The sequence below is a fragment of the Dermacentor albipictus genome, chromosome 1, assembly GCF_038994185.2.
Source record: "Dermacentor albipictus isolate Rhodes 1998 colony chromosome 1, USDA_Dalb.pri_finalv2, whole genome shotgun sequence".
NCBI lineage: Eukaryota > Metazoa > Arthropoda > Arachnida > Ixodida > Ixodidae > Dermacentor > Dermacentor albipictus.
The window spans coordinates 346,296,290-346,311,021 of NC_091821.1; the positions used below are offsets into that span (position 1 = coordinate 346,296,290).

General features: G+C 43.4%; 1 protein-coding gene and 1 non-coding gene across 14 annotated transcripts in view; both read right to left on the reverse strand.

Moving 5' to 3' along the window:
- Positions 1-6,647, reverse strand: part of LOC135915985 (uncharacterized) — a 73,718-nt gene extending 67,071 nt beyond the window's left edge. For 6 of the 13 annotated variants that reach the window (XM_070531769.1, XM_065449726.1, XM_065449421.1 and 3 more), the window contains exon 1: positions 6,180-6,646. In XM_070531769.1, the coding sequence (XP_070387870.1) occupies positions 6,180-6,212 (33 nt within the window). In that variant the 5' untranslated portion in view covers positions 6,213-6,646. Of the gene's footprint in view, positions 1-6,179 lie in introns of all 13 variants that reach the window. The other 7 variants (XR_010568946.1, XR_010568950.1, XM_065449777.1 and 4 more) reach the window with 2 other exon arrangements.
- A 1,003-nt stretch (positions 6,648-7,650) lies between these two features.
- LOC135897912 (U2 spliceosomal RNA) lies at positions 7,651-7,833 on the reverse strand. Its single transcript, XR_010563193.1, has one exon. It is a non-coding gene; the product is annotated as a U2 spliceosomal RNA (small nuclear RNA).
- Positions 7,834-14,732: the final 6,899 nt, after the last annotated feature.

Genomic DNA, 14,732 nt, shown 5'->3' on the forward strand with positions numbered 1-14,732 from the left:
TTGAAAGATTAAAATCGCCCAGAAGTAGGATCGGAGATGAAGCAAATCGTTTGTGAACAAGGTTTATACTGTCATGTAGGTCATGGAAAAACGTAGGTTGTGCAGAGAGTGAGCGATAACACATGCCTATGATGAAGTTTTTGTGACCAAGAGTCAGGGAAACCCACATAGCTTCTAGATCTTCACTCATACAGACAAGAGAAGATGGATTGTCATTTTAAATTGCCAAAAGGACGCCACCTCCTCTGCGTGCAGTACGATCACAGCAAGAAACACAAAATTGCACAGCACTGTGAAACACTTCTGTGTCAGTGACATGCGCAGGCAACTATGTTTCAGTAAGCGCAATGATTTTTACAGAATGTGAGTAAATTGCAGAAGATAAAGAATCGTATTTGTTGGAGGTGCTTCTGACGTTAGAATATAAAGCTGAAACTTCAGTAAATGATGAAAATGAACCACTGCCCCTCGCTCTTTCCTAGATCTGAGGACGTAGCGGAACAGGATATGCACGCACTACACTATCACTACGTTGCTTGAGTTCTTCAATTTGATCTGTATTGGTATTGTCACAGGCGGACAGTTTTCATTTTTCCCGGTGGGGGGGAGGGCCAACCAGCTTTCTGAACCCCTCCCCCCATGCACACACCCATTATATATATATATATATATATATATATATATATAATTTTTTTTTATCTTGCATTGGAACAAACTTTGTGTGACCTCGAAGACTTGAGCACTGAAGTGATGGCATTATATGAGTATATATAAGACCTCATAGTAGGAGACAGTTCACTTTCACAGCCCGAGTTCTCTCGTTGGTGTAATCTTCCTTCGTGTAATTGTCGCATACTTGGCTATCACTACTACTGCATCACATTTCCGGCGAAACTGCAGCCCCCCCCCCCTCTCTCTCTCTTGTTTGTTTGTTTGAGAGTCGGAGCATAAGCGCTGTTGCATATGACTGCTGTTGATTCTGATTCAGAGTGATTCCGACTTGGCCTCATTTCAGTTACTGAGTGAATTATATAGTGCTCCCCAATTATCATGCACTAAGGCTTAAAAAAAGAGCAGTTGCGTTACTCGAAGGAAACCTAGTGCATATTCTTTCCAGCGCAGTGGAGTAGCCACCAGTAATTCTTTCGTTATTGAGAGTTCATTCAGTAAACGCAATTAAGCATCTAACTTGAAAAGTACTTTCCTAATTATCAAAGTGTCAATGAGGCATTTGAAGGCACAGCCAAAAGGACATCTAAAAGTGGTGTTTTCAGCGACATGCTAATTGTGTACAGTTTCCGACTGGCAAAGAAACCTCATTAAATATGAAAAATACTATGTGAATGCGCTCCCACCCGCATGATAAAGCAGCGCCCTCAATTAAGCTGATTGAAAGCAACTGCATTGCCTGTCACAAGCCCGAAGAGACAGCGCATCACCTTGATAATGGTACGGAAGGAGCACTGACAGCAGGTTTCATGGCTTAGCAGCTATTCCTTCCTGCCATTTCTACATCAAACTTATTAGCTGTCTCTCAAGGCAAACTGATCACATTGATAACAAAAGCACGTTGATAATGCGGCCGAAGCGGTGCTCTGACCACACATGAAATGTGATAAGCAATGTAATAGGCACAGAATGTTTCAAAATCCTGGCTTTGCTCGCACTACATCGAAAGAGTGCGCGTGAAGCTATATTTCATGCCAGAAACTTGCTTCGGATCAGAGCCAAATTAAAGGGACCATTTTATTTTTCATGAAAGTGTATACTTACTGAAAAACAGGTTCGTGTGAAAAAATAAAAGGGAAATAAATAGACCGGGAAGCGACCAACTTGTAGAGAAAAGGTAAAACCAGTGCGTTCAAGAAAGTAAATATACCACTTCTAAATTATTTTAATTGGCAATCAGGATCTCTGCACAAAAAAAATACATCAGATTTCAGTGTGCCCTTATTATCTATGAATTCGTAAGCTTCATTGAACACCAGCTGCTACCCAAAGCACGTGTTTGAATAGGTCGCCTTTTGCAGCTACGAAGTACCGTGTCCGTTTTATCACATCTTCAGTGGCTTTCTCGATGACTGAAGCTGAAGTTCTACGGCAGACATCCATTATCCGTACCTTGAACTAATCTCACGCCTGTCTCGATCATGTAAGCACATCTTTCACATAACCCCAAAGAAAGAAATCGAGTGGAGAGAGGTCAGGTGGTCTAGCCAAAAAATTTACAGGCCCGTGCCTTCCAATCTATTGCGCATGAAAACTCCCATCCAGCCAGTTTCATGCTCAGCTGTTGCTGTGTGCAGGTGCACCATCTTGCTGATACCACAGAAGTGAGAGACGTGGCAGCGGGACTTCGCTGGGAAACTCATCCACCACGCCTTCAAGGATTTAGTTCACATAACGCTGTCCAGTCAGTGTGTGATCGAAGAAAATGGGACCGATTATAGCAGCGGCGTAAAATCTGAACCACACATTGAGCGACCATTGGTGCTGGTGCCAATTGTGCTTTACCCAGCGTAGATTGGAGACCCTCAAATAGTGTGCATTATGCAAATTTACCTAGGCGCTTTTGAGAAAATTGGCTTCATCTGTGCACATGATGTTGCTCAAAAAGTCCGGTGACTCATTGGCTTTTCTGAGGACCCAATTCGAGAAATCTAGATGATTGTACAGGTCCCTATCTTATAAGCATTTGCTGGTTAAGGTGGTACGGGTGAAAGGCCTTCATTTAGAATCCTCCAAGCTGATGACTTGGTAATAGGTACCTGGGAGGCTACGTTCCGCACACTAGCAGGAGGGTTTGAGGCCATAAGTGCTACAACATTCGTGCAGAGGCTAGGACTCAAAGATTGAGTCCTCCGCCGCTGTTTCTTGAAGCTGCCGGTTTGTGTCAGTTTTTCATAATTTCTGATGATAGCTGATGTGTTTGGTCTACTGCCACGCTTCCATGACTGATATATATATATATATATATATATATATATATATATATATATATATATATATCTTTTTTGCCGCAGGCGTCACGAGAACGTGATCTTTTCGGGTGAAGGCAACTGGTCAATAAACCCACATATGCTACCTGAAGGCATCAATGTTGCCGGATTCGAGACCCTCGTAAGTAATAAACGAGAAGAAAGGGGGTTAACCGAGGGACCCGATAATTATTAGTCATATAATGAGAAGCCAACAAACACTGACACCAAGTACAACATAGGGGAAATTGCATGTGATTAATAAACGAAATAAAGTAATGATAAATTAATGGAAATTAAAGTGGATGAAAAAACAACTTGCCGCAGGTGGAATGGATATATATATATATATATATATATATATGTGTGTGTGTGCGGCCTTCCTCTTGTTGCCATTTGTCGATCCCAAGGCAAGGATCATGTTTACCTTCTGCTCATTAAAGAAACACATGGCTACCGGGATGAAGCAAAACACACCTTGAAATCTTTGCACCGGTGTTGTCAGTTTGCTTTTGTGGTGATAGGTTTGGTGACAAAAAAAAAACAACCATACACTTTATTTATGCCAAAATGACAGCTATCACAGCTTGTTTCCAACTAACATCAAACGTGATGTGTTACTTCGGCCGGTGAGCGGCAGATAAGGCACCAGCTCGATCACCATGTATTTCTTTATTTCCATTATTTTGTTCTGGATAACTCAAAGGTAGCCTGTTCAAGTGCACAGCTTTATGATCTGGGTGAGAGTGCAGTCCCGTGGTATTCTCTATATTTTGCAGGGTTTACTTATCAGTCGGGAAAAAATTTTGTACGCAATTAGTACGTGGCTGAAAATACCGCAGTTAGATGTCTTTTTGGGTGTGCCTTCAGATGCCTCACTGACACTTTGATAATTACGACAGTATGTCTCGAGTTAGATAATTATTTAGACTTACCTAATTAAATCTCAGTAAAGCAAAAAATTACTGGCAGCTACTCCACTGTACTGTAAACAATATGCACTAGGTTTTCTTCGAGTAATGCATCGCTCCTTTCTTTAAATCTCGGTGCATGATAGTTAATTGGGACCCCCTGTATATATTTATGACCTTTGCATGCAGACAACGATGTTCCCATCCCTAATAAATGTTGTAAATTATTAGAGTTCTTTTTTCTTTTTCTTCATGAGTCATTAGCATTGCTTACTGGAAAGGGAAGCAACACTGAGACACACAACTTTCATGTGCATTTCCCGCACCATTGATAAAAGACTGCTGAAGGGGCCACTAAAGTCTATAGGTTTTTCCCATGGTCAAAAAAGCACGCTAAGTAATTTGAAGCATGGTGAACGTACAGCAACATACTCATTCTCAAGGCATAGGCTATCCATACCTTTAGAAATAATTTTTAATTGGCTACCTCTATCTCTTTCTAAATATAATAAACTTTGTCTTGTGTGTATATTTAAATATATTGTTTGTGTGCATGCTGTTCACAGTGGTTATCTAAAACAATGTTGAAGTGAGAAAATACGGATGAGGCAGCTGCCGCAAGTGCTTCTAATGCTCTTGTCCAAAGATTTGCAAAAATAAAGCGAAAGTATGAATTAAAAGCTGTGCACGTCTGCACCAACAATGATGCAGTAAGCTATTAGCCCCGGTAAATTTCAAGTGAAAAGGTCGATGAAAGTCAAAAGAAACCTCAAATTGTGTGAATGACAAAGCTCTGGTAATGGCACTTAAGGTGTGAGGGGGTGGGGGGAGGGGGGCTTGGGCATCGCCCGGAGGGGCACAGCCTCACCCCCCTGAAAATTCTGGAGGCGGCTCGAAGTCCCCTCGTAGTCGGCGCCTATGGGCATTGTACACGCATGATTTTCCGTTCAGGATTAATTCATCATATTGTAATTTGAAAGGTTCAGAAGAGGCTTGGCTCTTACTGAATGTGATCAGTTTTCTTCGCGCAATTCGTGTAACAACGGAAAACTCTTCACTTAGATTGATGTTCTTATGCTTGAATTGGCTGCGCAGAGACGGTAGCTTTCTTTGGTTTTGAAGTTTGCGAACTTCACAATAACAGGACGGGATTTATTATGCGACAGATGGCTAGATTAGGAGCAAATACAATGCCACAGTAGCTTTCACGTGTTGCTACGCTACAATTCTTTATTTCGAAGAATGGAAATATGCCTTGCTTGATTTTACTAACTTCTTAATCTAACAAAATAATTTGAGCGTGGTCATCGCTTTGTTAAATCGAGTTTCAACTATAAAATGCTAACGTATAGCAGACTGAACAGCGTTGACCGCAACACAGTACACAGCCATACTTTTGTAGGCATCTGCTCTTGCAGACTGGTACAACCAAATTTGGAAAGTGTCTTAGTGCTGAGTTTATATTTGAGGATGTCCATGGTCCACGAAGTTAACAAAATTTACTTGTTCTCTTTATGTGTACACATGCACAAGTCGGCAATTCCATTGTATGCCAACTAATCGTTTCACCCCATTTATTGAAAACAGCTCCTAGAACTGTGACAAACTAATATGTTCACTCCTGATACGCTACAACGTTTTTCACCACACAGAAGAAGTTAATCCTCGCCTGATTTGTACACACATTAAAACTCAGCTTCGTTTTTCCGGAATATACTTAAATTTCTTGCGATAAAGATAATGAAAAAATGCTAGTTTTCTTGTTTTGCTTTCTCTCTCTTTCAACATATCCTTTACACATTCTGATTCGAGTTACTTCAATTGTGCCCGCTGAAGATAATATAGCAACTATCATGGCCGTATATGCAAAAGCACAACTCGTATGTGTATAATGGGATGTTCATGGAAGTGTAGTTTACAGTACATGCGTAAACACTGGATAAAAAAAAAAGCGCTCAATGTGCGCACATTAAAGTCGCCATACAGTTACCAATGTACCGCGCTATATTAAAGATTACGCCAAGACAAAAGAAAATGACCTGTCTTCTCTGGTTAAACACGTAATGTTTTGCTCACAGTATATAAAAAAAACATTTATTCGTGCTAAGAACCTGTTCACCTCGAACAACCTCACGAACAAGCAAGCTTATACAGAGCTGCGCCAAGAACGTCAACCGTTGAAGGGCACACAATATCGACATTTGAAGCATGCCAACCTGTATTGGATGCATACGCCCTGATGCACATTTGCATCTACAACTACGCATACCCCAAACATTTTGGTACTTACCTTGCTATCAGAGCCATTGCGAGTGGAAAGCATTTTTCACGACGGAGGGGTGGGAGGGAAGCAGTCTGCGCCGCCTTTTCATTTATAAAGCGGGTCCCGGTGGAGTCCGAAAATTCTTTAGAGCCATTCTTTGGATCCAGTGGCCCCGATTTTTGGCAATTTGAAGAAGCCCCAGAGCACAACAGGCGACGAAAATCGAAGCAAGCCAGCCCTACCACTGCACTTTATACAGTCCGTCCTCAGGTAATGTGGGAAGCCTAAATAGACATGAATAAGCATTCTTCGGCGCCATCTTCGACTGAAGGACAATATTTATGACGCCGTTACAGCACTCACTTCCACACAAGGTAAACCGAGTTTTTGCAAAGGTCACAACTGTTGCAAGGAACGGCGATGCCTTCGGTTTCGTTACATCGTCGCAGCAACGGGAACGGGCGGCGAGCATCATAAACAGTAGCACATGGTTGCCAGCACAGTCTAAGGCTGTTCGCAGGCGCCAGCAGCGGAACCGAAAATCATGAGTCTCTGGAAAATGGTACGTGTACTAGCTCTTTAGCCTGCCCTGCGAGCGTAAAATGTTAGCAGGAAGCAGGTATTGCGCTGACACAAGCCAACGGCGTACGTCGTTATATAGAGTTCATCAATGCGCCGTGTACATAGAAACGCATTGACAGGTCTGCGTCTCATGTGCACTGGTTATGAATGGCTTATAGTTTATTTTTGTCTGTCGTGGGCTTCTGTTAGGAGTGGCACTGCTCGTTTGACAGTTTAAAGGCGTGATGAGGTGACGCTAGCATTATTTTTTTTTTAAGTTCATGGCTTCATATATAGCGCACAATAGGAATTGAAACAAGTTTTTATAGACACAACTTCCAAGAAGTATAACGAGAAGTTGTTACTAAACATATTCAAGCCGGTAACAGTGAAGTTAATAGTTAAAAAGAGAAGAAATACACGTACACCATGCTCGTGAATAACTCGATTAGCACTTCAAAGCTTGCTTCACTGCCTACGTATAATTATGCAGGAGAAGCCCGCATTCAGGTCAACGGCAATTTCTCTTTAATGTATCTATTTATGTACGCACCCTTTGTTCTTGTTTTCAATATACATATTTCAGCCAGTAGCACTGAATTGTAATAAAATTTGAACTATATTCATGCTACACCGTTATCGTAACTAGGTTAATTAACACTTGAAATATATAATTGCTTCAATTGATGCAGCCTATTCGATTTGTCGTCCCGGACTGTCTGGAAATGCACGAGACGCCGCATACTGGCTCAAAGCACCGCCTAGGGCATTCTGAGACTGCCTGGGACGAATTATCGAAGAGGCCCACTGTCTAGATAAGCATGCATGTGCACGTAGAAGCCCACATCATGTGCAGAGTTTCAGCTAGGAAGGTGGTAATTTTACAGCGAAGCTGTTTGTGGCTAGGGTTCCGTGCATTTTTGTTCGGTGTGTGCAAAGCCCGTGGGCCGATCCAGGAGATAGTGCAATAACGGGCCGACCCGCAGCGGAAGTGAAGCAGCTGGGCTTAAACACTCCGCCAAATTACAAAAATGAGTTTAATAGCCTGGGTCCAAATAGAACCTGTCAGACATTAATTTAAGCTCATAAGAACAGATACTAGACCAAAATGTACTAGAATACGGTTGAGTGGGACGAGCGGCTGCGGCGCCGCGTTGCTTTGCCGTGAGGCGCGCAACGACGAACAGGGGGCACATGTCTACCAAGTTGACGTTTCCAAATTCCCTGAGTTTTCCAGGTTTTCCCTGAGTGTCATTGTAAGATTCCCTGAGTGACCCACAACTAATTGTTTTATGTCAAGTCGGGCTGACACCATGTCACCCAATGCACTAGCTAGCAAGCATGTTAAAAAATAATATCACGACTTAGTCCAGTTTGAATACTAAGGTTCGAGTAGTGTTTATTTTATTCTAAAAGAAAACAGAAGTGAGGGGTAGTGAAATGCACAACAAATTAAAGATACTCGAAAAAAAAATGGCTGAAGGCTTAGATTAGTTAAGCCTGGAAGATTGCGAAAGCAATACCCTTCGCTGCGCCTTGGTTCGGCTGATGGTGTGGACATGGTTGCCCTTTGTTAAACTTATGGCTATACATCATCCGACATAGCGCAAGGCAGCGCGCCGACCACTGCGAGGAGCCGAGCTGTAGCCCCATTTATCCTCCTAGCGTGACGTCACACCAGCGAGCGCCCTCTCTCGGTAGCGCCGCAGCAGCGGCGCGCAATCGCCTCTACCATCGATGCCGCGAGCTGGGGCCCCGTCTCTCGGTCTGGTGTGACGTCACATGGTCACGTGACGCGCAGCTGTGTAAGGAGGCGCCACGACCACCGATGGGCCGAAAGTGCGAGCAGTATTGCTTTCGCAATAAAAATGGTAAAAACCATTGCAAATCGAGTCAAACATTCTCAAATACGAATAAAAGGGAGATGCATACCGAAGCAAATATTTTTCGAATATGAGCTATTTCTATCAACTGATAGCAAGCTCATTAATTGGTAGTGGTGAAGCCCGAACTTTGCGACAGGTGAGATTCTCGCGCAACAGCTGGTAAGTCAAGCTCAACTGTCCTGACATACTCCCAGCACACGCACAACGCCTCAGCTGTTGCGTTGCATTGTTTTATAGAGTTAGTTTGAATGAGGGATACCTGCATCTCGGCGTCAGCCAACACTTTTTTTCTTTCTTTCTTTTATTTTAGTTCAAGCTCCTTCAAAGAAGCGGCGGCACACTTCCTTTACCATTATTCATTCCTCAATGCATATATACTTTGTGTTCTCGTCCTGCTTCCGCCGCGCGTTCACCCCACAGACCGTTTGAAGTGTCCTCTTGGTCAGTTGTATGGTCAATGTCCGATTTTCCAGGCTCCACGCAGTATCACACGCATAATTGACCCTTCCTACGCTTGTTATGCTACACTGCAATACTTTCGCGTATGCATCACAGCGTAACATTTCTGTATTAATGCGAAGCTGACTTTCGGAAAGCGGCATTATGCAACGCATCGTGCTTAATTTCCAAGCTTCGAAACCAATCGCGAGGACTACAAAGGCCTAGCTGGGGCCATTTCTGAGAGCGGCGAATTCTTTCAATGAAAAACACGGCAGCCAACGACAAGAATCTTATTGGCGAACGTCGAAGCAGCTGGGCCTAGCGTTGCCGCTGTGGTGGCTACAGCTGCCAGCGGTTCTGCGTGCGAAAGCGCCGGTTTGAGGCGGCGAGTTAAACAAATTAAAACGGCAGCGATGGTGGCTTTGATTATTGCCGTTTCGGACCTGCGGTCACGGCAAGAAGTCTGTAAAATCGGATGGCGAAGGGTTCTTGCATCTGATAAATTTCAGACGTTCTTATAGTGGTGCCGCGAAGCCGTCCGAATTATCGGGCATCCGGAAAGTCGGTGGCTGACGGTGAAAACGTGAATGGATGAGCTTTACTAGTTGACTGTACACTGGCAACTCTCCCAGCCTACGACACGGCGTCAATGACGAGTCGATTAATTCCTCTGTTACATCGAGCCAGTATTACCGCGACTTTCGTTCCCTTTCAGTAAAATTACAGCTAATTTTCCCTGATAGAAGCACAAATGCCCTGAGTGTTCCTTGAGTATTTCCAGACTACTCAAAATCCCTGAGTATTCCCGGTTTTCCCGATTTTCCCGGTTGGTAGACACCCTGGACGAAAAAATACTGTAGTGGCGCCGCGGTGGGCCGCATCAAGGTCGCGCCGTTGGAAACAGCTGGCGATTCCGCTCGACGGCGTCGTTTACTGCGTTCAGACCGCTCAAACGGTGTTTATAATTGTATATGACATCTATTTATGCCTTAGGAATAGATGCCTTTCTTTCTATTCTTTATTTCATTTTATTTGCTTGTTTTTAGTGCCGCTTAGTGATTGCGCGCGTGTACGCAGACGGAGAAACATACGTAAACTTTCTGCTTGCCGCTTCAAACAAATATTAAAGATACCTGCCACATACGCCGGCGGATGTGGCAGGTATACTTAATTTGTTTGAAGCGGCAAGCAGAAAGTTTATGTTTCTCCGTCTGCGTTTGGCAAGACCTACTGGTGGAAAACTATATGCGCAAAGATACACACGAGAGATAATGCTACTTGAAGAACAAGAAAAATATTCGTCCTCCAAAGGGAGCCATACGATAACATATGTAGTAGAATGAAAGCCCACAATGCGGCCGCAATACACGCGCAATCACTAAGCGGCACTAAAGACAAACAAATAAAATGAAATAAAGAATAGAAAAAAAGGCATCTATTCCTAAGGCATAAATAGATGTCATAAACAATTATAAACACCGTTTGAGCGGTCTGCGGCCACCCTGCATGTACTGAGATTTACGGGAAGTATTCTTATAGACAAAGAAAAAAAAACAGTGCAACATTTCATTCATGTTTCCGTCTTCCTCGAGTAACAGAATGCGGAGTAATTGGTACGGGTTCTCTTATTGCGGTTGGACCTCGGGCGCGGGAAACAGTTTTAGGTAGCCATTAATTATATATGCTATATAATCTTTGGTCCGTATAAGCCGTGTGAAATTTTTTGCCAAGTCCATGCTTAACAACAAAAAAAAAGAAAAGCGCGTTAGCTTATATAGTGGCCACATAGTGGATATGACGGTGCGCTGCCGAGCACGGGTCCACGGGTTTAAACCATGTCGTGGAATACCATGGGAACGAAATGGAAAAATACTCGTGCACTTCTGTTTAGGCGCACGTTAAATAACCTCAGGTGGTGAGTACTGAACAGGGTGCCCCACAATTATACCGCCAGACGTAAAACGTACCCCAGTATTTGTTTAATTAAAAAAAAACGGTAGCTGTGTCCTTTGGCTATTTTCTAGTGGTGCAAAAGAAAGAAACTATTATTGCGTCTGGTTTCTGAGAAAAACATGAACATGTTACGTTTATCTTATACTTCATACCTGAATGTAATACCGTTCCCAACTGCCCGTCCGCTCAACTAAGCATGCAGCTTCTGTATTATACACGGTTGATTTCGGTTATCCGGTGCACTATCACAAGGGCAATGCATGACGAAGCAATTAAAGAAACGGCATGCTTCACATACACATAGAGATATTTGTAGATCTTGTGTTCGTTGAAGACAAGTGTGGTACCACATTGGGCACCCAGCTTTAATTAGTTGCAGACATGGTAAGGCTGTCAAAAAAATGTTTTCCTTGCCTGAGGCAAGTTACCAGATTTACAGGCTGCCCCGAAACGGGGCGTTTCTATTGAATGATATTAGATTCGTCGGACGATCTCGCCGCTGCCACCATTTTTAGAGCTGTCGGACGATCTACGAGCTGTAGGCCGATCTCACCGCTGCCATTCAGATGTAAGATTTGGCAGTCGTAGCTGTAGGAAGGACCTTGGGGCGACAGGACTAGGCGAGCAGGATTTATTACATTATTTACATCTTAGACAAGACATACATCGACAGTCTAGCGTGACTCCCATATGGAGCCCGCAAGACTAACCTACAGCAAACAGCTTACGAGCACACATTTCGAGCACGACAACGAGCACACTCTAGCAGCCGACAATCGCTGCTTATAAACTCTCCGCTCGACGTCATAGTTCGACGTCATTGAAGATGACCCGCCCTTTTAGAGGAGGATGAGGGCTGTCGACTTGGAGGAGGATAAGGGCTAACATACACGTGCCGCACACACACACTGGTGTAAAGGTCCGGAGCCGACGTCAGAGGGGCTTCGTAGAGCTCTGCTCCGTCCCGGGTGGCACGCCGGGTAGCACATTGTCTGTTGTCTCGAAAAGCTCATGGGGAGGTTCCGCCAATTACCTCCCCTCGAGAACTCCCCTGAGCTGACCCCGCGCCACGTGGCTGCCGGTTATTCGCAGTTCTCTGAAGTGCGCCCCGTCCGGTTGGATTGAAACACGTGGAGTGGGCTGAAATAGCTGGCACGTTGTCACCTTGTACGGCCATTCCTAACAATGGCAGCTAGGAACCTGTTAGCAGAACATCGATTATCAGCCGTGCATTAATTATCTCAGGAACTGGAGCGCCTCTGCGCAACAGCCACGACTCTACAGCAGAACTATCATTCGGAATCATTAAGAGTCCTCACTTACATCGGCCCTCGTGCACCTTCAAGACTCCAAACATGCGTTACATCCGAACGGAAACGGCGATTCGATCATTTTTAATAGTGAATTCTGAAGTCGAATGCGATATGAATAGCATATAGCCTTCGATTAGACCGTATGCTTCTACTTCATTTCGCCTGCTGGCACGGTGAAGGAGATCGCCCGACAAGCCACGGAGATTCCTGGTTTCCCCCGGTTCAGTCTGAGAACATGGGTAATATTCTTTTCCCTAACACTTTTGTTCATATTAACGTTCATCTTGATTTCTTTTCTCAGAAAGCCTATTGGCTCACCTGGGGCTGGTGCAGCTTTTATAAGAAACGCGCTTATTCCGGTCGGAAGCTTTCACTTTTCAATCAGTACATTTAGAATATTTGATCATCTTTCTCTTACATATATATCTCGTGGATATATGTGTCTAGATGTATACCCTTATATTTACCTAGATGTGCACTGGTCATCTGCGTCTCTTCTCGCCATGCAGCTAAAAAACTTGGTTTATTTCACTAATATTCTTTTCTCTGATAATTGTCTCTAATCAATTCTCCACTAAGAAGCATGCGTAAAATGACACGATTTCACTAAAATTTTCTTACGCAGCTCAATTCCTGGCAGTCCAGAGGGCCCCGCGAGAGGGCCGTCAGGTTTGACCTGGATAGTCCCCGAGTGGGCTTAGCCAGGTGACGCTGAGTTTACTCGCGTATATTGTGGACCGAATAAAGTTGTTTCACTCACTCCTCACTCACTTAATTACGTAACTTCATGTTACAGGTAGGCGGCTTCTGTGGCTAAAATTACGTGTCACTTTTAGAAAACAATGTTAGAGATCAGTTCACCTAAAACCACAATTCGTACCGGCAGTCAAGAGTCGCGGGCGCACCAAGACAAGTAAAACCATACAAAAAAAAAAAATGCTGCGCAGACTCTCTGCGAGAGACTGTGCGTCCGCCAGCGTCCGCGCAACAAACGCGCGCGCGCTAGCAGACGACGCATTTGACAGACAGCAAGCAGACGTCATGTTTTATAATCCATACCTCAAATATCTGCACGTAGAAAAAAAGGTGTCAATATAAATTTGCATTTGAAATAGAACACCATTATAAGAGCGTACACGCGCAATCAGTCTCGGCGCCCACAGCGAAAATTACGTTGAATATGCCGCAAAGCGCGTCTTTGCTGCGTTACGAACGCGTGCGATGGTGTACTGATTTCTTATGGTGTATTTCTGGTGTACTTATGTTTATCTACTAGAACTAACCCTGATATATATATATATATATATATATATATATATATATATATATATATATATATATATATATATATATATATATATATATATATATATATATATATATATAATCTCAAGCTGGCACACCTAACCGATATTTGTGCTACGTCTGGGCATATATATGCCAGCGCTAGGTCCGCTCGTAAATTAAACAACCGCGATCGAGTGCCGTAGGCCCCAGCGAGTTAATGGATGATTTCGCAGGTGTGATGCTACTACAGCAAGCGTTTACAGCAAACTATTTATAGATGCTGGCTGAGATATGGCGAGGTTCTTCGGCAAATTTTTTTGCCTCGCAAACTCATGTGCGCGTCTTTGAAATATGGACGAGCGGATTCGCGGCAGGCGCTTTCGGCTGCTCCGAATAACCAGGTTAACTTACCTGAAGGTTGAGGGTTAACTTATTTCGGCATTGACCCAAAGTGACGCATATATATACGTTATATAGTGTTCTGCAAAGTTCGTAATTTATGTGTATAATATCTTAACCACCGTTCAATTCGATTAATGTCGATCATACGGAGTTTTCGGAGGTTGTTACCACAATACACCCCAAGGCGGGTCTGCGCTGAAGCACGTGCGTGTTGGCAAATATTGTCAAGCACTGTCGTTTTTCAAAACTGCGCTTTCTGACGCGAAATGAAACTGTTGAGTCTACGCATATGTGGGGTGATCACTTTTAAGTTTTCCGGACTTTTTAATAATCACCCGTTGCAGCTAGATAACAGGATTCTAGTCCTGATGAGTTTGGATTATTCAGAGGCGGACATTATATACTTGCATGAGAAATCGAAATACATAATAGATTAATTAAAGAATCACTAATTAACGACTTAATAATTAGTTTTACGGCACATATTGCGATTTACGAATTGTAGCCGGTGAGTTTGCAAGGTGTATCAACTTGGAATGAATTTCCAGAATATTGACACCAGTTGCGCCATCAAACTCGCCGTAAGAGAGGCACTGTTGTTCCTTTTACTTTTTAAACAAAACGCTCTTTTGTGCATTGAAGCACAAAAGTAACTGGAAAACCCATGTATTTCGTCCCACACTTTGGGGATTCTTAGATTCACACTGCCGTCCCTACTTAATAAATATGAAGAGAAA